The 27,071-nt window shown below is 46.7% G+C and overlaps 1 protein-coding gene across 1 annotated transcript in view; it reads left to right on the forward strand.

Annotated features, from left to right (window-relative positions):
• LOC129713798 (GRB2-related adaptor protein 2-like) overlaps window positions 1-27,071 on the forward strand; it is a 56,147-nt gene that overhangs the window by 13,774 nt on the left and 15,302 nt on the right. Inside the window, exon 2 of the mRNA XM_055663104.1 lies at window positions 24,291-24,382. Coding sequence (XP_055519079.1) covers window positions 24,291-24,382 — 92 coding nt within the window. The remainder of the gene's footprint in view (window positions 1-24,290; window positions 24,383-27,071) is intronic.

Genomic DNA, 27,071 nt, shown 5'->3' on the forward strand with positions numbered 1-27,071 from the left:
CCCTACATCTTGCAAGAGATTTGGTGTGTTGACTTGTGAGTGGTAGATGGGAGATTAGACATTTAATGCTGCACAAAAAAATCCCACAATAACAAAGACGGCAGCGCTGCCTCAATTCTACCTCTCTTCTCTTGGAGGAGTGCAGTTCCAACAATGTGGCGCTCCCTCAGTCATGCCCCTCTGGCAGTGCGGCACTCTCTCAGTACCAAAGATCCTAGAGACGAGCAAGATAGGTCACTCGACGAAAAAGACCTAGTACGGTCATGGGTAATTTTCGGCCCCATTTTCGTAACCGGCTTCCGTCTCATAGAAACATAGAAATATAGAAAATAGGTGCAGGAGTAGGCCATTCGGCCCTTCGAGCCTGCACCGCCATTCAATATGATCATGGCTGAGCATCCAACTCAGTATCCCATCCCTGCCTTCTCTCCATACCCCCTGATACCATTAGCTACAAGGGCCACATCTAACTCCCTCTTAAATATAGCCAATGAACTGTGGCCTCAACTACCTTCTGTGGCAGAGAGTTCCACACATTCACCACTCTCTGTGTGAAAAATGTTTTTCTCATCTCGGTCCTAAAAGAATTCCCCCTTATCCTTAAACTGTGACCCCGTGTTCTGGACTTCCCCAGCATCGGGAACAATCTTCCTGCATCTAGCCTGTCCAACCCTTTAAGTCTCCGCACCAAAGATCCCATAGGATACTAGTGCGGAGACGGAAGCCGGTTACGGAAACATCCTTGAAAAAATAAAAGTTATTTGGGAAAAATCTTCTCCTCATTTTCAGAATTATAATTTATGAACACAAACTGTTCCCCCGCAACGTTGATTACACTGCGGGTCGGGTCGGGTCGGGTTACTGAAATGGATGTAAAAAAGGCCCATGTTCCGCTCCGTTGCGTACTACACGTCAGCCCATTGCATTTAGCAGGAGTGGTCTATCTTGCTCCGCTATAGGTTCTTTGCTCAATGCTCCCCCTGACAGTGCGGCACGAAAAAGACTACAAAACGTAGTAAACACTGCCCAGTCCATCATTGGCACTGACCTCCCTTCCATCGAGGGGATCTATCACAGTCGCTGCCTCAAAAAGGCTGGCAGTATCATCAAGGACCCACACCATCCTGGCCACACACTCATCTCCCCACTACCTTCAGGTAGAAGGTACAGGAGTCTGAAGACTGCAACGTCCAGGTTCAGAAACAGCTTCTTCCCCACAGCCATCAGGCTATTGAACTCCTCGAACAAAACTCTGCACATTAATAGCCCATTATCTGCTTATTTGCACTTTATCTGTTTTATTTATTCATGTGTGTGTATATATTTATACAATGGTATATGGACACGCTGATCTGTTCTGTATTCATGCCTACTATGTTCTGTTGTGCTGAAGCAAAGCAAGAATTTCATTGTCCTATCTGGGACACATGACAATAAACTCTCTTGAATCTTGAATCAGTACTGCCCCTCTGTCAGTGGGGCACTCCCTTAATGCTGCCCCTCTGTCAGTGGGGCACTCCCTTAATGCTGCCCCTCTGTCAGTGGGGCACTCCCTTAATGCTGCCCCTCTGTCAGTGGGGCACTCCCTTAATGCTGCCCCTCTGTCAGTGGGGCACTCCCTTAATGCTGCCCCTCTGTCAGTGGGGCACTCCCTTAATGCTGCCCCTCTGTCAGTGGGGCACTCCCTTAATGCTGCCCCTCTGTCAGTGGGGCACTCCCTTAATGCTGCCCCTCTGTCAGTGGGGCACTCCCTTAATGCTGCCCCTCTGTCAGTGGGGCACTCCCTCAATGCTGCCCCTCTAGCAGTGTGGCACTCCCTCAGTACTGCCCCTTTGATAATGTGGTGCATACATCAGCATTCTGATAAGCAAATGGTTTTATTCCATAACCACCATATTCCAATTCCCTTCACGTGGCACCTTGGGTTTCAAGTTTAGCCTTATTATTGTCACGTGTACCGAGGGACAGTGTAAAGCGCGGAGCATCGGTGGGGGACCTGTGCAGCAATATTGGCTCAGTTGCAGGATCACACAGTTACGGGAGTGGGGAAAATCATGAGTTGGTTTGGAAACAATCACGTTCGACTGATTGGGATTGGGAATGTGTGGATGCTGGTTCAAACCGAAGCTAGACTCAAAAAGCTGGACCAACTCAGCGAATCAGGCAGCATCTCTGGAGAAAAGGAATAGGAGATGCTGTCTGACACATTGAGTTACTCCAGCCTTTTGTGTCTGGGATTGGGAATGTGTTTAGTTCAGTTTATTATTGTCACGTGTCCCGTGGTACAGCGGAAAGCTTTTTTGTTGCTGGCTATCAAAGACTGTACATGATTACAATCAAGCTGTCCACAGTGTACTGATACAGGATAAAGGGTACAGCGTTTAGTGCAAGATAAACTCCAGTAAATTCTGGTTAAAGATAGTCTGTGGGTCTCCAATGAGGAAGATGGTAGATCAGAACTGCTCTCTAGTTGGTAAGTGGATGGTTCAGCTGCCTGATAACAGCTGACCTCTGAAAATACAGAGGCCTCAGGGCAATTTGGACAAATGGAGGAAGTGGACAAATACATGGCTGATAGACAAAAGTGCTGGAGAAACTCAGCGGGTGAGGCAGCATCTATGGAGCGAAGGAAATAGGCAACGTTTCGGGACAAAGCCCTTCTTCAATACATGGCTGCTGCAGCTTAATGTGGATAAATGTGAAGGTAGACACATAAGTAAGAACCGGGGCGGCATGGTGGTATAGCGGTAGAACTGCTTCCTCACAGCGGCAGAGACCCGGGTTCCATCCTGACTACGGGTGCTTGTCTGTACGGAGTGTGTACGTTCTCCCCGTGGACTTTCTCTGAGATCTTCAGTTTCCTTCCACACTCCAAAGACGTACAGGTTTGTAAGTTAATTGGCTTGGTATAATCGTAAACATTGTCTCCGGGTGTGCGTAGGGTAGTGTTAAAGCGTTTGGATCGATGGTCGGTGCGGACTCGGTGGGCCGAAGGATCTGTTCCCGTGCTGTATCTCTAAACTAAAACAAACTATACTAAAAAAGGTGACGTATTATTTAAGGAGACCAGAAAAACATTGACACTCCAGGGGATCTGGGTGCCTCGAGTGTGTCTGTCAGTGTGTGCAAATATACACAGGTGCAGCTAACAGTCAAGAGACAAGTGGTAGTTTGGCCTGAAGTGCAAGAGGATTTGAGTGCAAGACATTAATTCAACAACTCAAGTCAAGTCAAGTCAAGTCATTTTTATTTCTATAACACATTTAAAAAACAACTCTCATCGGCCAAAGTGCTCTAAATTGGTGGAGGTACTAACGTTATACAACATTGGTTCGTAGATTAAATACATACATCACTACATACATATAGCCCTCGCTCAGAGGACATCAAGAAAGGCTTGAGAGTAAAGATGAGTTTTAAGTCTCGACTTAAAAGAGTGGTGAATCTCTGGAACTCTCTGCCACAGAGGGTAGTTGAGGCCACAGTTCATTGGCTATATTTAAGAGGGAGTTAGATGTGGCCCTTGTGGCTAAGGGGATCAGGGGGTATGGAGAGAAGGCAGGTACGGGATACTGAGTTGGATGATCAGCCATGATCATATTGAATGGCGGTGCAGGCTCGAAGGGCCGAATGGCCTACTCCTGCACCTAATTTCTATGTTTCTATGTTTCTATGTTTCGATGGAGGGGGCAGTTCTGATGGGAAGAGGGATGCTGTTCCACAGTTCGTTATTGTCACATTTCCACTGTGAAATTTGTGCACCCGCTTGTGTCTCCCTTCGTCATAAACTTCTATCAGGTTTCCCCTCAGCTTCCAACGCTCTGGAGAAAACAATCCAAGCTTGTCCAAACTCCCCATAGAGATAGACACAAAATGCTGGAGTAACTCAGCAGGACAGGCAGCATCTCTGGAGAGAAGGAATGGGTCGAGATCCTTCTTCAGACTTCTCAACCCCGAAACGTCACCCATTCCTTCTCTCCAGAGCAGCTGCCTGTCCCGCCGAGTTACTCCAGCATTTTGTGTCTGTCTTCGATTGAAACCAGCATCTGCAGTTTTTTCCTCCCCATACAGCTAATACCCTTTAATGCAAGCAACATTCTTGAAACCTCATTTGAACCCTTTCCAAAGACTCGACATCCTGTAATCAAATGGCCAGAACTGCACACAACGCTCTAAATGCGGCCTAACCAAAGTTTTAAAAAGCTGCAGCATGACTTCCTGGGTTCTATATCCCACCTGATGAAGGCAAGCATACTGTGTGACTTCTTTACCACACTATCTACTTGTGTTGCTACTTTTAGGTATCTATGGACTTGGACCCCAGTCCCTCCATACATCAATGCTATTAAGGGTCCTGCTATTAACCGTGTACTTTCTCATTACATTGGGCCTCACAAAGTGCAATATCGCACACTAGCCTGGATTAAACTTCATCTGCCATTTCTCCGCCCATATCTGTGACATCTTTACACCGTTGTACCTTTTGACAGCCGCTTTCACAGTCCACAGTCCACCAATTCTTGCAGCATCTGCAAACAAAGTAACCAAACCCATCTACATGTTCCAGCATGCATAAAAAGAAATGCAGATCCTGATTTATACCAAAGATAGACACCATGTGCTGGAGTTAACTCAGTGGGTCAGGCAGCATCTCTGGAGATAAAGGATTGGTGACGCTCTGGGTCTGATCCCGAACCAACACATCACCCACCCAATTTCTCCAGAGATGTTGCCTGACCCGCTGAGTTACCCCAGCACTTTGTGTCCATGTTTTCCTGTAAGTCATTTATAATTTTGATTAGCTTCGAGAAACAGCGTAGAAAGCAAAGATCCTCTAGCGAGCACGATAGTCCACTCGACGAAAAAGACGTAGTACGGTCATGGGCAGATGCATGGGTAATTTTTGGCCCCATCTCCGTAACCGGCTTCCGTCTCTGCACCAAAGATCCTGTAGCGGAGCAAAGATACTAGTGCGGAGACGGAAGCCGGTTACGGAAACATCCTCGTAAAAATAAAAGTTCTTTGGTAAAAATCTTCTCATTTTCAGAATTATAATTTATTATCACAAACTGTTCACATTGAATGGCGGTGCTGGCTGGAAGGGCCGAATGGCCTACTCCTGCACATATTGTCTATTGTCTATTGCCTATTGTCTATTGTCTCCGGCGCTGTAAGGCAGCAACTCTACCGCTGTGCCACCGTGCTGCCCCAATTGTGTTTGGGGCAGCACGGTGGCGCGGCTGGCCGAGCCCCTGCCTCACAGCGCCAGAGACCCAGGTTCGATCCTGATCTTTGCTGCTATTTGTGTGGAGTTTGCACGTACTCCCTGCGGCCATGTGGGATTGATCCAGGCTCTCTGGTTTCCTCCCACATCTCAAAGACGTGCGGGTTTGTAGGTTAATTGGCCCTTCTGTAAAATTACTGCTAGGGTGCTGTGAGCGGATGGGAAAAGTGGGGCATCATAGCTCTAGTGTGAACAGGTGATCGATGGTCGGTGTGGACTCGGTGGGCCAAAAGACCTGCGTTCAAAGCCGTGTCTCTAAACTGAACCTCGTGTGGTCTTCCTGTTTCTTTCTAGAATTGATCTGTGACCTGCTGAATTGCAGCCATCATGATACAAGATCAGGAGTGCCTAAATGTAGCAACAAGGATGATGGTTCATACCAAAGAAAGACACAAGTGCTGGAGTAACTCAACAGGTCAGGCAGCATCTCTGGAGAAAAAGGTCGGGTGATGTCTCAGGTTGGGACCCTTCTTCAAACCCCAGCCCGAATGAGGGTCCCAATCTGAAATGTCACCCATTATTTGTTTCTCCAGAGATGCTGCCTGAGCGGCTGAGTTACTCAAGCACTTTGTGTCTATCTTCAGACATGTGCCTAGCCTGTTGTCATACACACTGGGTAATTAGCATTACAAATACAGGTCCCTCGAGCAATGCCCTCGGTGTTCTCTGTACATTAGGGAATGTCTGTTTGCGCTGATGTTGCCCATTCACGCAGCTCTCCCTCAGCCCACTAACTCCATCTCTTCCTTTCTTCTTCCCGCACCCCCAACCCTCACATCAGTCTGAAGCAAAGATCCTATAGCGAGCAAGATCGATCACTCGACGAAAAAGACGTAGTACGGTCATGGGCAGATTCATGGGTAATTTAAGGCCCCATTCCCGTAACCGGCTCCCGTCTCCGCACCAAAGATCCCGTAGGATACTAGTGCGGAGACGGAAGTCGGTTACGGAAACATCCTCGTAAAAATAAAAGTTATTTGGTAAAAATCTTCTCCTCATTTTCAGAATTGTAATTTATTAACACAAACTGTTCCCCCGCAACGTTGATTACACTGCGGGTCGGGTCGGGTCGGGTTACTGAAATGGATGAAAAAAAGGCCCACGTTCCGCTCCGTTGCGTACTACACGTCAGCCCATTGCATTTAGCAGGAGTGGTCTATCTTTAGGATCTTTGGTCTGAAGAAGGGTTTTGGCACGAAACGTTGCCTATTTCCTTCGCTCCATTGTTGCTGCCTCACCCGCTGAGTTTCTCCAACATTTTTGTCTACACACACTATATACAAGATTGCCATCGAGCTATTCACTGTGCACAGATACATGATAACGGGTTCATGTAACTCGTCCCCTGGTGTGTAGTGGGATAGCTAGTGTGAAGTGGAAAAGCTAGTGTGAGTGGGTGATCCATGGTTGGCGTAGACTTGGACTCGGTTGGCTGATGTGTCTCTTTCCAAACTGAATTAAACCTGCCTCCCACCCACCGTACTTTCCCATCTCCCACCCCTCTACTGGAATCAGTCTGAAGAAGGGTCCCGACTGCAACATAACGTATCCATTTCCCCCTCCTGAGGCATTTTTCTCCCTCCCCCATCGAGTGGTGGCGCCGTTGATTGTGGCAGCCTCGTCAGCAGCTGTTCGTCCTTTCATCCTTTTTGTTATTTTTCGTCTGTCTAAAAGTTTGTTTTTGGATGTCTTTAGTCTATTTTATGTGTGGGGGGGGGTGGGGGAAGGGGGAAACTATTTTTCCCAGTCAGTTCCTGGTCGAGGATGCATCTATTCCCCGAGCCGCATCTTCGCCCCCCTCCACGCGGCCTACCATCTGGTTTGGCGTGGCCTTTCCTGCGTGGAGACCAGCCAGAGCTTCAGCAGCGGCGCAGCACTGGATTCCAGTGCGGAGCGGGCCATGCCTTACCGGGGTCGTCGTGTTGGAGCTCCGGAGTGTTGGGACTGCCGACTGTAACATCGTGGAGCTGTGGTCGGCCGAGCTTCCAGCTGCGGGAGGCGCTGACTTTAACATCGCGTAGTCTGGGATCCTTTGTCCGGGATCGCCAGCGTTGGAGCTCCGCCCAGCTCGGCCTGTGAACTCGGACAATAGACAATAGACAATAGGTGCAGGAGTAGGCCATTTGGCCCTTCGAGCCAGCAGCGCCATTCAATGTGATCATGGCTGATCATCCCCAATCAGTACCCCGTTCCTGCCTTCACCCCATATCCCCTGACTCTGCTATCTTTAAGAACCCTATCTAGCTCTCTCATGAAAGCATCCAGAGAACCTGCCTCCACCGCCCTCTGAGGCAGAGAATTCCACAGACTCACCACTCCCTGTGAGCAAAAGTGTTTCCTCGTCTCCGTTCTAAATGGCTTACCCCTTATTCTTAAACTGTGTGGACCCTGGTTCTGGACTCCCCCAACATCTGGAACATGTTTCCTGCCTCTAGCGTGTCCAAGCCCTTAACAAGCCGGAAGCTGCGTAGGAAGCGGCCGATTCGGAAACTCCAAGCCGCTGAGAGTGTTCTTCCGTTCCGACGCCGGAGCTTCGATCGTCCCGGCGAGAGGGCCTGAACCTCGTGCCGCCTCAAAGGCCTCAACCACGGGTGAACAAAAAGGAAGTAGACTGAACTTTGTTGCCTTCCCTCACAGTGGGAAACGGTGATTCCTCTGTGGGGGGATGTTCATGGTAAATTCTAGAGTGTTGTGTTTATCTTGTTCGTATGGCTGCATGGTAACTCGTATGTGACAATAAATGTCCTTTGTCCTTTTGTTCTTTGCCTGCCTGAGATCCTCCAGCATTTTGTGCTTTGCCCAGTATTCCAGCATCTGCAGTTCCTTGTGTCTCCCTTGAATATTAAATCTGGTGTATTGGACAGTTCCAAACAGGATCCTGTTTGTTGATTTTAGCTCTGCATTCAACACCATAGTACCAGAGCTACTACACTCCAAACTTTCCGAGTTGACTGTGCCTGAACCCCTCTGTCAGTGGATCACCAGCTTCCTGACAGACAGGATGCAGCATGTGAGGCTGGGAAAGCACATCTCGGACCCGCAAATGCTCAGCATAGGAGCTCTGCAAGGCTGCGTACTCTCTCCTCTTCTCTACTCTCTCTACACCAACGACTGCACCTCCACAGACACCTCTGTCAAGCTTCTCAAGTTTGCAGACGACACAACCCTGATTGGACTGATCCAGGATGGGGAGGAATCTGCCTACAGACAGGAAGTGTCACAGCTGGCGTCCTGTACATCTTTGATCTGGTATCCTGTTTGTTGATTTGAGCTCTGCATTCAACACCATTGTGCCAGAGCTACTACACTCCAAACCTTCCGAGCTGACTGTGCCTGAACCCCTCTGACGGTGGATCACCAGCTTCCTGACAGACAGGAAGCAGCACGTGATACTGGGAAAGCACATGCTTGATCAATGGTGTTTTATCATGAATGTTTTATTATTATTAATGTTTAGTGTTTTCTGAGTCAGTCGTAACTGTCACTGTATGTCATCCTGTTACTTGTGGGCGGAGCACCAAGGCAAATTCCTCGTATGTGAATACTTGGCCAATAAACGGGTGAAACCGATGCTTGGGGGCGGTGGGGGGGGGGGGGGGGGGGGGTGTTAGGGGGGAGGAAAGGGGGGGCATATCTCCGTTTCTTTTAAATCTTCTTTCTCTTTTAACTTCTCGAACTTCTTTGGTAGTTCAGGGGTCTTTTCTTCTCTCTCTTTTGCGTCTTTTTTCTTTTTCTTCATTCTTTCCGTTTTTCTCTTTTTTTAAATTTATGTATCAATTCGTAAAATGTTAAAAAATGAAGCTGTACAAAAATTGTATGACTCTAATGCCGATTGCTTTATTCTTGTACAATTGCTTCTTAAAAAATACATTTTATTTAATTTATTTTTTATTTATTTTATTTATTCCGAACAAGTAAAGACATTAAAGACATTAATAGTAACAAAATCGAAATTATCAAACAATTGGACATTACAATCAATATTTACAAGCAATGAAAAGAACAAAAAGCAAATTTCCAATGTCCAACTCTGTGTCTGTACAAGCTCGAAAAGGAGTGAGAAGAAGAATAACTTATTAAATCTCACCCCTATATAATAATTTAAATTATTTAAAAAAATTAAAAAAATTAATAAACCTACTGCCCCACTTACTTACTTTGCTTACTTACTTGGCTGCCCTTTTCCACGATCTATCTACAAGGGCCTTGGAAATGGCATCTCTTTGCAGGTGGCCTCTTCTCAATCATCAACCGTTTTCTCTGTGCTCCCTGGTTACATGGTGCAGTTCTAAGAAATGTCTGATGCCGCTAGATTGTTGTGTCCTCAAAAGTTCTGCTCAGCAGCTTCCGCGGGTGAAGTGAACTTGTCTCGGTCACGGTATGAGGGGAAGACACCGATGACTTGTACCTCTTCAGTTCCGTTTCGTTCATTGTCACGTATACCGAGGAACAGCGAAAAGCTTCAGTTGCGTGCTATCCATTCAGCAGAAAGGCAAGCTCGGCACAAAAAAAGCCGGAGTAACTCAGCCGGGCAGGCAGTGTCTCTGGAGAGAAGGAATGGGTGACATTTCGGGTCTCACAAGACTCTCGACCCGAAATGTCACCCATTCCTTCTCTCCAGAGATGCTGCCTGCCCCGGCTCAGTTACTGCAGATTTTTGCGTCTATCTTCGGGTTAAACCAGCAGAAAGACAATATATGATTGAAATCGAGCCATTTACCATGTACAGATACACGATAAGGGAATAACATTGAGTTTCAAGATTCAAGATTCAATTTATTTGTCATTTGGACCCCTTGGGTAAAGTCAGTAAAGTCCGATAAAGGATAGTCCGACAGTCACCAAAGAGGTAGTTAGTAGTTCAGTTCTGCTCTCTAGTTGTGGTGGGATGACTCAACTGGCTGATAACAGCTTGGAAGAAACTGTCTCCACCTTCAACATTGCAAATGAGTCACCATTTTCTGGTAACGCGTGGTCCACAGACTGAAGAAGGGTCACAATGCTAAACGTCGCCTATCCACGTTCTCCAGAGATGCTGCCTGACCCGCTGAGTTACTCCAGCTCTTTGTGCCCCATCTCTCTCTCTTCTTCCACGGTATCATTCACCCTCAGGACATCTCCACCCAGCGGCAGGTAGAGCCGCTGTCTCACAGTGCCGGAGACCTGACCTCGGGCGCTGTCTGTGTGGAGTTTGCACGTTCTCCCCGTGAGAGTGTCGGTTTCTTCCGGGTACTCCGGTTTCCTGGTGTGTAGTAGCAGAGCTAATGTGAAGTGGAAAAGCTAGTGTGAGTGGAGGCGAACTCGTGGGAACGGGCGATCGATGGACAGGGCGAACTTGATGGGCTGAAGGGCCTGATTCCATGCTGTATCTTTCTTTTTGTCTCTCTTTCTGTCCTTTAAAACACGCCCTAAATTCACATCTTGGAGTGAAGTTGCTCATTGTTTTCATTTTTTTGTTCCGTCTCTTCGGGCGACCACGGTGGAGCAGCGGTAGAGTTGATGCCTTATGGACCTGTTCCACTTAGGTGATTTTTTTCGGCGACTGCCATAGTCGTAGCGACTGGACCCCCCCCCCACGGCAATGTCTACGATAAGCTACAGCATCCTACCACCGAGTCAACGTCAAGCTATGGAAAGCTCCCGATAACAGGCGGCTTAGGACGTCCGCCTATGAACACACCTACGACAACTTACGACCACACAGTCGACAATCTACATCCACCCGCGACAAGCTACGACGAGCTACGACCCTGTTGGCCACAACTGAAGACAATCCACGTCATTTTGGCCTCCATATAAGGGGTTGTAGGGTGGGGCTTCCAATCATTCTGCGTCATGCCTGCCATGGAGTAACATCGGAGGGCATTGCTCTCACAAGAAGAAGATGCCCTCCTGCTTATAGATCTGCAAGACAGAAGGACAAGAAGAATGGGGAAGAAGAAACCCAAGAAGAGGTCTTTGTGGTTGAAGCCTTTGTCCCTGAAGAGACCCAGGTTGGGCCAGTATGACAACCTGACCCAGGGTTGTACAGGGTCTTGGTGAGACCACACCTGGAGTATTGCGTGCAGTTTTGGTCTCCAAATCTGAGGAAGGACATTATTGCCATAGAGGGAGTGCAGAGAGCAGGGTTCACCAGACTGATTCCTGGGATGTCAGGACTGTCTTATGAAGAAAGACTGGATAGACTTGGTTTATACTCTCTAGAATTTAGGAGATTGAGAGGGGATCTTATAGAAACTTACAAAATTCTTAAGGGGTTGGACAGGCTGGATGCAGGAAGGTTGTTCCCGAACCTCTGCCAGGAGAAGCCAACCCTGACATCCCCTTCGCACTAGTTGGTGATGATTCCTTTGCACTCAGGTCATGGATGATGAAGCCATACCCTCACAGGCAGATGTCAAGGGAGCAGAGGATCTTCAACTACAGGCTGTCCAGGGCTAGGAGGGTCGTGGAAGACGCCTTGGCATCCTCGCCAGCAGATTCAGATGCTTGCTGACGACGATGGAGCAGGAGCCCAAGAATTGTCTACGCAGCATGTGTCCCCCATAAGCCGATCCGTACCAGAAGTGCCGCGGCAGCAGCAGCCATGGCGGAGGGTGACCGAGTGGACAACCAGACAGGCAACGTCACACCAGGCTCATGGAGAACTGGAGGACAGGCTGCACTGATGGTGCCACTGGAGTGATTGCCAGGAAACACCTGCAACAAGACAGCCAAGGACCAGAGACACCATCTCTGCACTTACTACAACTCCGAACTAGGCAGCGTACCATGGCAGAACGGCGTGATCTGAAGACCAGCAGCAAACAGCCCACACCACAAACTGAAGTCCACCACTCCAGGAAGACAGCCCACAACAGACCACGAGAAAATACCCTTTTCAGGGCCACCCACATCCTCCCAGAAGAGTTTAATTTCAATACAGTACATTGCTTGTGTTTGTGTTTGTTTTATTGATCAAAATATATGAAATTTAAATATTTGATGCCATGAGACACTACTCTGAAATATAATATCTTCACACATCAATTTGCCGTCAAAATTTCAAGCATTTTTTTTATTGATATTGAAACAAACAGAAGTTTTAACCACTAAAAAAGGTTGATAAGAACATACAACAGTGCATACAAAAATATTATAATCAGATAAAATTCGAAATTATCTACAATAAATCTATAAAGAAACATCACTTTAGCAAAAGAAAACTTTGAATTTTTATTAGATTATAAAGAACATACAGGTTGGTAGTCCCCTTTCTGCGGAGTTTAATGTTATAATAGAGCGATTGTTCCTATTTTCTTTTTCTTTCTTTTCTAGGGTCTACTTTCTCACTTTACTTCCTTCTCTAACTTCTTTTCTAAGGGGCTTTCTTTTCCCAACACTCTTGCACTTCACGACTCTTGCGCACTTTCTTTACTTTCTTTACTTCAATCTTTTTCTTAAAGCTCAAAAAAAAATGAAGCGGTACAAAACATGTATTAAGATATATGTGTTGTGTAGTATTGTAATTTACCGTACTTCTAATAAAAATTAAAAAAAAAAAAAAAAAAAAAAACATACAACAGTGCTTAAAAATATATTATAATCACATAAAATTTGAAATTGTCTATAATAATTCTATAAAGAATCATCACTTTAACAACAACAAAATAAGTCAGTACCGGCATCAAACCCACTGTCACCGAAATGTTTCCGACATGGTGAAAATCCAGCGGTGACCAGAAAGATGCTACGACTCTTTGGGCAATTGAGAAGACTGCTCATGACCATACAGGCAACACCCTGGCGACCACCAGTGACAGCCTAGTCGCCTGTACTCGCCTAAAAAATCGCCTACATGGGACAGGCCCATTACAGTGCTTGCAGCGCTGGAACCCGGGTTCAATCCCGACTACGGGTTCTGTCTGTACGGAGTTTGTACTTTGACCCCTCTGAGATCTTCAGTTTCCTCCCACACTCCAAAGACGTACAGGTTTGTCGGCTAATTGGCTCGGCATAAGTGCAACTTGTCCCTAGTGTGTGTAGGGCTGTGTTAATGAGCTGGGGGTCGCTGCTCGGTGCGGACATCAGTGGACCGAAGGGTCTGTTGCCGCGTTGTATCTCTAATCTAATCTTTTTGTTACTCTGACATATTTTGTTCTGGTGAGATGCCTTGGATAGGTTCTCCATGTAGAAAGTGCTGCATAAATGCTACTTATAGACTCACTCCACTGTGGGTCTGTGACAAGTGAAGTCATTCAAGTTTAGGTTCATTATTGTCAAAGGTGCACCGAGGTACAGCAAAAGGCTTTGTTCTGCATGGATTCCGATCGTCAGGTAATACTATACATAAATATAATCAAGTCGAACTCAAGCACAATAGCTAGAGTGAAAGAGAATGATACAATATGGTTCTCAGCATTGTAACACATCAGTTCCAACAGCCAACGTATGCAATGGGGTAGAGGTGAATGGGACAGTACTCCACCTGATGGAGGTGCAGTTTAGACGATTGTTAACAGAGGGGAAGAAGCTGTTCCTGAGTCTGGTGGTGCGCGCTTTCAAGCTTCTGTAACTTCTGCCGGACGGGACTGTATTGCCTTCCACCACAGTGAGGAATGCTGTGGTGGATGTCTGCGTTGAATTAGGTTGTGCATTGTGTCCTTTTCCAATTGTAACGCTGCATGGTAAATTACATTGCACTGGACCTTATGGTGCATGTGACAAATAAATTTGAACTTGAACTTGAAGAAGAAGGATTGACATGTTCCTGGTAGTGTCGGCTGCTTTTCTGAGGCAGCGTGAAATGTAGATTAAGTCACCAGTGGGAAGTGCATAGATTATTTTCGAAATGGGGAGCGGATTGAGAAATTGGAGGTGCAACGGTCTTTGATTGTGTTGGTTACTTTTCCAAGGCAGAGTGAAGTGCAGATGGACTGTATTCAGGACTGAACCAGATCGGCAGTGGCGGCACGGTGGCGTTGAGGTAGAACCACTTCCTTACAGCGCCAGAGACCCAGGTTCGATCCTGACTATGGGTGCTTGTCTGTACGGAGTTTGTACGTTCTCCCTGTGACCTGTGTTTTCTCCGAGATCTTTGGTTTCTCCGAGATCTTTGGTTTCTTCCCACACTCCAACGACGTACAGGTTTGTGGGTGAATTGGCTTGGTATAAAATAACCATATAACCATATAACAATTACAGCACGGAAACAGGCCATCTCGGCCCTACAAGTCCATGCCGAACAATTATTTTCCCTTAGTCCCACCTGCCTGCACTCATACCATAACCCTCCATTCCCTTCTCATCCATATGCCTATCCAATTTATTTTTAAATGATACCAGCGAACCTGCCTCCACCACTTCCACTGGAAGCTCATTCCACACCGCTACCACTCTCTGAGTAAAGAGGTTCCCCCTCAACCCGACAAACAGCCATCCACCATTACCCTCTGGCGTCTCCCATTCAGCCACGGTTGAATCCATCTTGCTACTCCACCATTTATACCCAACAATTGAACCTTCTTAACCAACCTTCCATGAGGAACCTTGTCAAAGGCCTTACTAAAGTCCATATATACAACATCCACTGCTTTACCCTCATCAATTTCCCTAGTAACCTCTTCAAGAAATTAAAGATGATTAGTCAAACATGACCTTCCAGGCACAAATCCATGTTGACTGTTCCTAATCAGATCCTGTTTATCCAGATGCTTATATATATTATCTCTAAGTATCTTTTCCATTAATTTGCCCACCACTGAAGTCAAACTAACAGGTCTATATTTGCTAGGTTTACTCTTAGAACCCTTTTTAAACAATGGACCAACATGCGCAGTACGCCAATCCTCGGGGACTATTCCCGTTTCTAATGACATTTGAAATATTTCTGTCATGGCCCCATAAATTGTCTCTAGTGTGTGTAGCAGTGCTATGGGCCTGTCCCACTTAGGCAATTTGTTTAGGCAACTACAGGCAAATAGTTTGCCGCCACATGTTCGCTGGCGATCCCCGGGAGCAGTCTCCTCAGTTGCGCAAAATTTCGTGCAGTAACGTCTTTCTGGTCGCCGCTAAATTTTAAACACGTTGACATTTTTTTGCCAACAGAAGGTTTGACGCCAATGAGCGTAGCTTGACTTCTCCTGACGTAGGTGCTGTCGTAGGTTGTCGCCAGGGTGACGTAGGTTGTCGCCGGTTTTTCGGCGACCTGCTACGACTGTGACAGTCGCCGGCAGTTGCCTAAAAAAAATCGGCAAGTGGGACAGGCCCATTAGTATGCGGGGATCGCTGGTTGGTGCAGACACATTGGGCCGAAGGGCCTGTTTCCGCGATGTATCTTCAAAAGAAACTGAAATAAACTAAGATCATAAACTAAAAATAACTTCCTCTAATTTGAGGAAGGACATTCTTGCTATTGAGGGAGTGCAGTGTAGGTTTACGAGTTTAATTCCTGGGATGGTGGGACTGTCATATGCTGAGAGAATGGAGCAGCTGGGCTTGTACACTCTGGAGTTTAGAAGGATGAGAGGCGATCTCATTGAAACATATAAGATTGTTAAGGGCTTGGACACGCTAGAGGCAGGAAACATGTTCCCGATGTTGGGGGAGTCCAGAACCAGGGGCCACAGTTTAAGAATAAGGAGTAAGCCATTTAGAATGGAGACAAGGAAACACTTTTTCTCACAGAGAGTTGTGAGTCTGTGGAATTCTCTGCCTCAGAGGGAGGTGGAGGCAGGTTCTCTGGATGCTTTCAAGAGAGAGCTAGATAGGGCTCTTAAAGAGAATGGAGTCAGGGGATATGGAGGAGAAGGCAGGAACGGGGTACTGATTGGGGATGATCAGCCATGATCACATTGAATGGCGGTGCTGGCTCGAAGGGCCAAATGGCCTACTCCTGCACGCATTGTCTATTGTCTATTGTCTATCATTTATTTTAATGGTTAAAAATGATTAGTATTTTATATCACTGAAACATTGGTAGACTAGGTAGCAGCGGCAGGAGGCAGTGAAATGGTTCTTGTTCACATTGGTGCTTTAGGCCGGTGACCTGCGAACATTGGCCTATTTAACGCGTTCTGCAAAATGCTTGAGAAACTAACTCTACTTCTTTATCTGTTTCACTTCTTGCAATGAAAAAAATCAAGTGTCGCAACACAAGGTGAGGTTTCTCTGCTCAGTGTGCATGCAACCACTACGATGGAACAGGCCCTATTAAGCCCACTGGCTCACCTCCCCTCCGAGATGTTGCAGAATTTCCCTGTTCCCTGGTCTTTGCTACTTTATTTGCCACATGTTCCGAGATACAGTGAAACTCTGGTTGTGGTGGAAGGAACTGCAGATACTGCTTTACACCGAATATAGACACAAAATGCTGGAGTAACTCAGTGGATCAGGCAGCATCTCTGGAGAAAAGGAATAGGTTCAGTCTGAAGAAGGGTCTCGACCCAAAACGTCACCCAATTCCTTCTATCCAGAGATGCTGCCTGTCCCATTGAGTTACTCCAGCATTTTGTGTCTATCTACAGTGAAATCATTTTTTGCATAGAGCCCACCACGTATCACTAGACATAAACACTTATCTAAGATCTATCTACATTAGTTTAGTTTAGAGATACAGTGTGGAAACAGGCCCTTCGGCCCACCGAGTCCATGGTGACCCATGAAACGTCACCCATTCACACTGGTTCCATGTTATCCCACTTCCTCACCCACTCCCTACACTGTAGTGGCAATTTACAGAGGGACAATTAACCTACAAACCCACATGTCTTTGGGATTCCGGAGGAAACCGGAGCACCTGTGAGATAACCCATGTGGTCACGGGCAGAACACGCAAACTCCGCACGGACAGCACCCGAGGTTTGGATCGAACCTGGGTCCCTGGTGCCTGTGAGGCACAGTTAGATAAGCATCTCAGATACAGTACAAATACAAGGGGCGCAGCGGTAGAGTTGCTGCCTTACAGCACCGGAGGCCCAAATTCGACCCTGACTACGGGTGCTGTCTGTGGAGTTTGCATGTTCTCCCTGTGACGGCATAGGTGCTCCGGTTTCCTCCCACTCGCCAAAGACGTGCGGGTTTGTAGGTTAATTGGCTTCTGTAAATTGTCCCTAGTGTGCTTACGTAAGACGGTGCTTGTGTGCGGGGTAATCGCTGGTCGGCGCGGACTCAGCTGGGCCAAAGGGGCCTGTTTCCGTGTTGTGTCTCTGAAGTCTAAAGCCTGAAGCTGTCTGTGGCTCTGAACCACAATGGTTGCAGTTCGACGCACCTTCACAGCACGTGAGTGGTAGCCGTTCACTCGCCATCGGTGGTTCATTGTGGGACCGTTCCTCTGGCAGTTCTTCTCATTTAAACCAAGTTCAAGTGCAATTGCTGGGAAATCTGCAAATGGAGACAGAAGATGTTGTAAGCATTCACAGGTGGGGCAAAGAGAAGCAGAGCTGATGTTTCAGGTCATTTCTGGGTTGCAGAAATATTGCAAACTGCGCGGCGATGCACAAGCACCAGCAAAGTGCATTTTGCAAATGCATGAAACTTGCACCACATTTCTACAGTGGTGGCCACTCGAACCACTGTGCACACTCAGAGTGAGACGCGTAGGTAGCTCCGGGAGGCTCCTCGGCAGGCTGTGGCTCCTTGTGGTGTGCGCAGAGGGGAATTTGAACTCGCCATCCCCAGCACTGCACAGTATCACACAAACTAACCTCCCTTCCATTGACTCCCACAACTCACGCTGCCTCGGCAAGGACAACAGCATAATCAAGGACGCGTCTTGGGACAGGGTCTTGGTGAGACCACACCTGGAGTATTGCGTACAGTTTAGGTCTCCTAATCTGAGGAAAGACATTCTTGCCATAGAGGGAGTACAGAGAAGGTTCACCAGGCTGATTCCTGGGATGGCAGGACTTTCATATGAAGAAAGACTGGATAGACTCGGCTTGTACTCGCTAGAATTTAGAAGATTGAGGGGGGGTCTTATAGAAACTTACAAAATTCTTAAGGGGTTGGACAGGCTAGATGCAGGAAGATTGTTCCCGATGTTGGGGAAGTCCAGAACTAGGGGTCACAGTTTAAGGATAAGAGGGAAGTCTTTTAGGACCGAGATGAGAAAATCATTTTTTACACATAGAGTGGTGAATCTGTGGAATTCTCTGCCACAGAAGGTAGTTGAGGCCAGTTCATTGGCTATACTTAAGAGGGAGTTAGATGTGGCCCTTGTGGCTAAAGGGATCAGGGGGTATGGAGTGAAGGCAGGGATGGGATACCTAGTTGGATGATCAGCCATGATCGTATCGAATGGCGGTGCAGGCTCAGCCATGATCGTATCGAATGGCGGTGCAGGCTCGAAGGGCCGAATGGCCTACTCCTGCACCTATTTTCTATGTTTCTATGTTTCTATAAGTCGCACCCAGGTCACTCCCTCATCTCCCCTCAACCATCGGGCAAGAGGTACAGAAGCTGGATCATCCATGCCTCCAGATTTAGATTTTAGATTTTAGAGATACAACACAGAAACAGGCCATTTGGCCCATCAGTACTATCATACACACTAGGGACAATTTACAATTTACAGAAGCCAGTTTTACAAACAGGTTTACAAACCTGTACATCTTTGGAGTGTCGATGGGAAACCGGAGCGCCTGGAGAAAACCAAAGAGGTCACAGGGAGAACATACAAACTCCGTACAGACAGTGCCCGTAGTTAGGATCGATCCGGGTCTCTGGTGCCACTGTGCCACCCTTCTACCTCATTGGAGACCCTCGGACTATCTTTAATCAGATTATATCTTGTGCTAAATGTCATTCCCTTTATCCTGTATCTGCACAATGTGGACGGCTCGATTTTAATCATGTATAGTCTTTCCAGTGACTGGATAGCTCGCCACAAAAAACTTCTCACTGAACTAAACTAATTCAAACAAAGGCATCCTTTTCTCTGAAGAACGGGTCCCGACCCGAAGCGTCACCTCTCTACAGTTCTACAGAGATGCAGCCTGACCCGCCCAGTTACTCCAGCAATTTGTCTCTTTTATTTTGTAAACCAGCATCTGCAGTTCCTAGTTTCATCCTTTCCCTGACTCTGCTCCAAATCTAATTCACCCGCCACCCCTAAGTTCACCGCCCCCAGAGGTGCAAAGGGCTAGATTCGGTGTAGAGAAAATTTACGGCGATATTGCCAGGACTCGAGGGCATGAGCTATAGGGAGAAGTTGGGCAGGCTTAGACTTGAGGGGTGATCTTATAAAGGTGTATAGGATCATGAGGTCTTCTGCTCTGCCTGTTTGTGTGCATCAATGTATTGCCGCGTGTTAGTGCATGCATTAGTGACCACGTGTTTGTGCAGGCACATGCGTGTTTAGTTTAGTCTTTCTTCGGAGATATGACGGGGAAACGGTGGCCCTTTGGCTCACCGAGTCCACCCTGACCAGCGATCACCCGTACACCAGTTCTATCCTACAGGCTAGGAACAATTTACAGAAGGCAATTGACCTACAAACCTGCACGTCTTTGGAATGTGGGGGGGAAACCGGAGCACCCGGGGAAAACCCACGTGGTCACGGGGAGAAGGTGCAAACTCCGTACAGTCAGGGTCGAACCCACTCTGTACGGCAGCGACTCTACCACTGCTGTCCATGTGGCCACACAGTGTCATGTTTTTCACAGCAACGGGTGCTCCAGTTAGCTCCCACTCTCCAAAGACATACAGGTTTGTAGGTACTCAGTCTGAAGAAGGGTTTTGGCCCGAAACGTTGCCTATTTCCTTCGCTCCATAGATGCTGCTGCACCCGCTGAGTTTCTCCAGCCTTTTTGTGTAACCTTCGATTCTCCAGCATCTGCAGTTCCTTCTTAAACACAGGTTTGTAGGTAATTGGCTCTGGTAAGGATTGTAAATTGTCCCTAGTGTGTAGGATAGTGCTAGTGTACGTGGATCGCTGGTCGGCATGGACTCGATGGGCCGAAGGGCCTCCTGCCGCCCTGTACCACCAATCTAAACAAAAATAAACTGAACTAAGCTAAACTAAATCAAAACTATACTAAACTAAACTATTCTAAACTAACCTAATACTAAACTATATGAGACTAAACTAACATTACGAGATGCTCCTGGCAAATGCAAGGATGCTGTGGGACATGCCACACCCTGTATGTGCACAGCTACATCAAGCTGCAAGTAATGAGTCCTGCGAACCATGCTATCGTGAGAAGTCGTTTCATTTTCACATTCAGGGAGGCAGGATGTCCTCTTGATCAAACCAACCCTAACACATAAAAGAGACACAAAATGCTACAGTAGGTCAGGCAGCATCTCTGGACAACGTGGATAGGTAATGTTTCAGATCAGATGAAGGGCCAGGAACCGAAACGTCACCTATCCATGTTCTCCAGAGATATATATATCTATCCATATATTAAAACTGTGTGTGTGTGTGTGTGTGTGTGTGTGTGTGTGTGTGTGTGTGTGTGTGTGTGTGTGCGTGTGTGTGTGTGCGTGTGCGTATATATATACAGTATATATATATATATATATATATACACACACAGGCACACACGCACGCACACACACACACACACACACACACACACACACACACACACTCACACACACACACACACACACACACACACACACACACACACACACACACACACACACACACACACACACACACACACACAGAGTTTTAATATATAGATAGATATATATATATATATCTAAGGAGAACATGGATAGGTGAAGTTTCGGTTCCTGGCCCTTCATCTGATCTAAAACATTACCTATATATATATATATATATATATATATATATATATAGGTAATATATATATTACATGTATATATAATGTATATATATATATATATGTGTGTGTGTACTTATGAGTATGTGTATATATATGTGTGTGTGTGTGTGTGTGTGTGTGTGTATATATATATTATATATATATATATACACACACTGAACTTTTTTCTTCTCTCTCGTTTATCATATTGTTTACAGTGTACTATGTTTACATATTCTGTTGTGCTGCAGCAAGTAAGAATTTCATTGTTCTATCTGGGACACATGACAATAAAACTCTCTTGACCCTTGACTGCATGGGTTTTCTCCAGAGGCTCTGGTTTCCTCCCACATTCCAAAGACATGCAGGTTTGTCGGTTAATTGGCTTCTGTAAATTGTCCCTAGTGTGTAGGTTGGAGCTAGTGTGAACGGGTGATTGTTGGTCGGGGCAGAATGGATGGGCAGAAGGGCCTGTTTCCACGCTGTACCCCTAACCTAAACTGAACTTTATCCTTTATCTGTGCACTCTAGATGCCTTTATTATAATCATGTTTACATTTTATTTTTGACTGGATAGTGTGCAGGCAAAAGCTTTTCACTGTACCTCAGTACATGTGACTAAACTAAACTAAATGTAACTAAGCTAAACTAAACTGTACTAAACTATAGACAATAGACAATAGACAATAGGTGCAGGAGTAGATCATTTAGCCCTTCGAGCCAGCACCGCCATTCACTGTGATCATGGCTGATCATCCACAATCAGTCCCCCGTTCCTGCCTTCTCCCCATATCCCCCCGACTCCGCTATCTTTAAGAGCCCTATCTAGCTTTCTCTTGAAAGCATCCAGAGAACCTGCCTCCACCGGCCTCTGAGGCAGATAATTCCACAGACTCACAACTCCCTGTGAGAAAAAGTGTTTCCTCGTCTCCGTTCTAAATGGCTAACCCCTTATTCTTAAACTGTGGCCCCTGGTTCTGGACTCCCCCACACCGGGAACATGTTTCCTACCTCTAGCGTGTCCAAACCCTTAACAATCTAGATGCAGGAAGATTATTCCCGATTTTGGGAAAGTCCAGAACAAGGGGTCACAGTTTAAGGATAAGAGGGAAGTCTTTTAGGACCGAGATGAGAAAATCAGAGTGGTGAATCAGTGGAATTCTCTGCCACAGAAGATAGTTGAGGCCACAGCTCATTGGCTATATTTAAGAGGGAGTTAGATGTGGCCCTTGTGGCTACAGGGATCAGGGGGTATGGAGAGAAGGCAGGGACGGGATACTGAGTTGGATGATCAGCCATGATCATATTGAATGGCGGTGCAGGTTCGAAGGGCCGAATGGCCTACTCCTGCACCTATTTTCTATGTTTTCTATGTTTCTATAATATACTAGAAACTTGTATACTCGGCCCTTCGGGCATGCACCGCCATTCAATATGATCATGGCTGATCATCCAACTCAGTAAACTAAACTAAACTAAACTAAACTAAACTAAACTAAACTAAACTAAACTAAACTGAATTAAACTAAACTAAACTAAAGACTGGTCATCTCTGATGAGCCGTGGGTTTGAAGTCAGTTTAAACCCAGCTTGTGCCACTGTATTGCTCCCATCTCGGGATAACAGAAACTAAAAGGCGTTGCCGAGAGTTGGGGATTGATTCTTGCAGGCAGCCGAGTTGAGAAGCTTCCAACTCAGGTAGCGACGGTTGTGTACGGGCTGTCAGAGATGAGAGGTGAGATAAGAGGGAGTGTTTTGTCGGTTGTTCTGCTATCAGATGGTGTCAGGAAGCAGGGAGAGGAGCAGAAGGGTTTTGGTGAGCAGAGCTGAAGGCTGGCTTACCCTTTGAGGCAGTGCAGGTGTGGTGCACTGTGAGGAAACCAAACCTCTCTCTGCGGCCACCAGCTGCAGCTAAAGCGTCTCAGATCTTCACAGAGTCACACAGCAGAAACAGGCCCTTCGGCCCGACTTTCCCACACTGGCCAGCATGTCCCATCCACGCTAACCCCACCTGCCCCTCCAAACCTGTCCCCTGTCCGATCCAGGTAACTATCTAAATGTTCCTTGGGAGTCCCTGCCCCAACTACCTCAGCTGGCAGCTCGTTCCATACACCCATCACCCTTGGTGTGGAAAAGGCCACCCAGATCTTTCTCATAGTGGTCTGCTCATGAACCACACACATCTCGAGAATTCACAGAACCTCTCCGAGGTGAAGATCCTTCGCAGAAGGCCATTCGGCCCACAGTGTCTCTGCTGGCTCTTTTGTTGTGCTCCCCAATATGTCTCGCCCTACCTTCACAACTACCTGCCTCTAAAGTGTGTCCGGGCTTTGGATCACATGCCCAAGTATGTCCAGTGAAGAACAATATCCATTCACACATGCTGTCTGTACGGAGTTTGTACCTTCTCCCTGTGACTGCGTGGGATTTCTTCTGGTACATCGGTTTCCTCCCACATTTCACAGGGTTGTTGGTTAATTGGCTTCAGTAAAATTGTAAATTGTCCCTACTGTGTGTATGGATTGTGTTAGTGTACGGGGCTATCGCTGGTCGGCGCGGACTTGGTGGACCGAAGGGCCTGTTTTCACGTTGTCCCTCGCTAGTCTAAAGTAAAGTCGAATTTAATTCCCCTGTCCCACTTAGGAAACCTGAACGGAAACCTCTGGAGGCTTTGCGCCCCACCCAAGGTTTCCGTGCGGTTCCCGGAGGTTTTTGTCAGTCTCCCTACCTGCTTCCACTACCTGCAACCTCCAGCAACCACCTGCAACCTCCGGGAACCGCACGGAAACCTTGGGTGGGGCGCAAAGTCTCCAGAGGTTTCCGTTCAGGTTTCCTAAGTGGGACAGGGGCGGATCTCCGGAGAACATGGACAGGTGACGTTTCGGGTCGGGCCCCTTCTTCAGACTCATGTCCATTCCCGACTACAAGAATGGAGAGAGGCACAAGTCCGAAGAAGAGCCTCGACCCTAAACGTCACCCATTCCTTCTCTCCACAGATGCTGCCTGTCCCGCTGAATTTCCCCAGCTCTTTGTGTCTATTCTCGGTATAAACCAGCATCTGCAGTTCCTTCCTATACAAGAACGGAGTGCCGGGCTTGAGAGGGGAAGAGATGTCTCGCTGCTAATTCATACGTTTGTGTTCTCGTCCCTCTCTGTCCAGTCAGGAGGTAGATGGGGGGTGTGACTGCCTGCGTATTTTGGGGGGAGGGCGCACTTCCCGTTTTAACTTTGTGCATCTTCTCCTCCAGGTGCTGAGCACTGAGGACGACTGGTACAAAGCTGAGATCCATGGACAAGAGGGATTTGTGCCGAAGAACTACATTGAAATCAACTTCCCCAGGTCAGTGTCAGTCGAAGAGCAAGGGTCGGCAGGAGGGTGAACTCCGGGAAAAAGAGCTGCATTGAAATTTTATTTTAATTTTTTTATTTTATTATTTATTTCGGACAGAATAAAAGAATTAAAAGGAAGTGTGAAACAGCATACAAAAAACAAAATACAAATATTTATAAAGTGTCATAAACAATATCTATAAATAAATGTAATCATATGTGTCCGATAAACATAGAAACATAGAAACATAGAAATTAGGTGCAGGAGTAGGCCATTCGGCCCTTCGAGCCTGCACCGCCATTCGATATGATCATGGCTGATCATCCAACTCAGTATCCTGTACCTGCCTTCTCTCCATACCCTCTGATCCCATTAGCCACAAGGGCCACATCTAACTCCCTCTTAAATATAGCCAATGAACTGGCCTCGACTACCCTCTGCGGCAGAGAGTTCCAGAGATTCACCACTCTCTGTGTGAAAAAAAGTTCTTCTCATCTCGGTTTTAAAGGATTTCCCCCTTATCCTTAAGCTGTGACCCCTTGTCCTGGACTTCCCCAACATTGGGAGCAATCTTCCTGCATCTAGCCTGTCCAACCCCTTAAGAATTTTGTAAGTTTCTATAAGATCCCCTCTCAATCTCCTAAATTCTAGAGAGTATAAACCAAGTCTATCCAGTCTTTCTTCATAAGACAGTCCTGACATCCCAGGAATCAGTCTGGTGAACCTTCTCTGCACTCCCTCTATGGCAATAATGTCCTTCCTCAGATTTGGAGACCAAAACTGTACGCAATACTCCAGGTGTGGTCTCACCAAGACCCTGTACAACTGCAGTAGAACCTCCCTGCTCCTATACTCAAATCCTTTTGCTATGAAAGCTAACATACCATTCGCTTTCTTCACTGCCTGCTGCACCTGCATGCCTACCTTCAATGACTGGTGTACCATGACACCCAGGCCTCGCTGCATCTCCCCTTGTCCTAGTCGGCCACCATAAGGAGCAGGACGCTTATTAATTCCCACCCCTTATTCAACTGCTTGTAATTATCTTATACAAATTTAGCAGCAGCTATATGTACACCAGCCACTATATGTACATCAAATTATTTACATTTGAACACTAATCAAATATTTACAAAGCCATACAAAAAATAAAAGAACCATTTTTCTTAACTCCCCTTCCTTCTTCCCACACTGGGCTTTAAGCCCTGGGCCACATCCATTGCCAGAGTGAGACCACAGGCAAACTGGAGGAACAGCACCCGGCTAGCTCAGCCGCTAGAGCAGTGGTTCCCAACCTTTTTTTGGCCATGCCCCACCTAATCACCTCTAAAATCCTGATGCCCCCCCCCCCCCCGCCTTGCTTTCCCTTGAGAGGAAACGGAGGAAATAGATATTATAAGGGTAACTTATAGACTTATAGTCTTATAGAAACTTACAAAATTCTTAAGGGGTTGGACAGGCTAGATGCAGGAAGATTGTTCCCGATGTTAGGGAAGTCCAGGACAAGGGGTCACAGCTTAAGGATAAAGGGGAAATCCTTTAAAACCGAGATGAGAAGAACTTTTTTCACACAGAGAGTGGTGAATCTCTGGAACTCTCTGCCACAGAGGGTAGTTGAGGCCAGTTCATTGGCTATATTTAAGAGGAGTTAGATGTGGCCCTTGTGGCTAAGGGGATCAGGGGGTATGGAGAGAAGGCAGGTACGGGATACTGAGTTGGATGATCAGCCATGATCATATTGAATGGCGGTGCAGGCTCGAAGGGCCGAATGGCCTACTCCTGCACCTAATTTCTATGTTTCTATGTTTCTATGTAACTTAGCAAAAGCTCTTTGAATCGCATTTCTAAATCCAATTCAATAAATAAGGTTCTCCCATGACCTCGCGCGCTTCGTGCGACGTGCATGAAGAGCGATGGCGCGGTGATTATGTAATAACTACACAATAAAGACCTTTTTTACCCCAAAAAAATTATTTACTCAAAATAACGTCTGAAACATAAGCTACATATGTTTACCTGATGGAAAATCCAAAAAAATAAAAATCAAAAATTTGGACCCAGACCTCCTCAGTCGCACTCAATTGCCCCCCTTAAAAATCAAATTGCCCCCCTGTGGGGCGTACGCCCCACGTTGGGAACCACTGCGCTAGAGCATGGATTCAGTATTCAGTATGCAGTGTTACCTTTATTATCATTTCACTGAGTATGGATTATAAATATGTTGGACACCGCACATCATAGCGCAGCATCACATAGTCTCCATCCTGCCATCCGGGAAGAGGTACAGGAGCATTAGCTGCAAAACCAGCAGGATGCTCCTCAGCTTCTTCCCGCAGGCTATAAGACTGATAGACGGACTTTGCCCCCCTGCTAAAGTATCGCGCACCAACCACCAACCTGGACACACTGCAGCAGAGCCACTGTCGTGCCGCTGCCGATCGGAACGCCTGTTGATGTTTAGTAGAGAGTAGAGTGTTTAATTTGTTCATGATATATGTATTTTTATTCCTATTTATTTTTTACTGCACACCTGAATGGACACTGGTTGAGCAACGTTTTTTTGTTTCCTCTGGGTATGCGAGTACTCAGGAAAATGACAATAAAGATAGATATACTCGATACTTGATACTTGATACTTGAAGAAATGCGATTCCTCCTAACAGATAAACCAGACCAATTCTTAACCCTCTCTCGACGA

The sequence above is a fragment of the Leucoraja erinacea genome, chromosome 37 (assembly GCF_028641065.1).
Source record: "Leucoraja erinacea ecotype New England chromosome 37, Leri_hhj_1, whole genome shotgun sequence".
NCBI lineage: Eukaryota > Metazoa > Chordata > Chondrichthyes > Rajiformes > Rajidae > Leucoraja > Leucoraja erinaceus.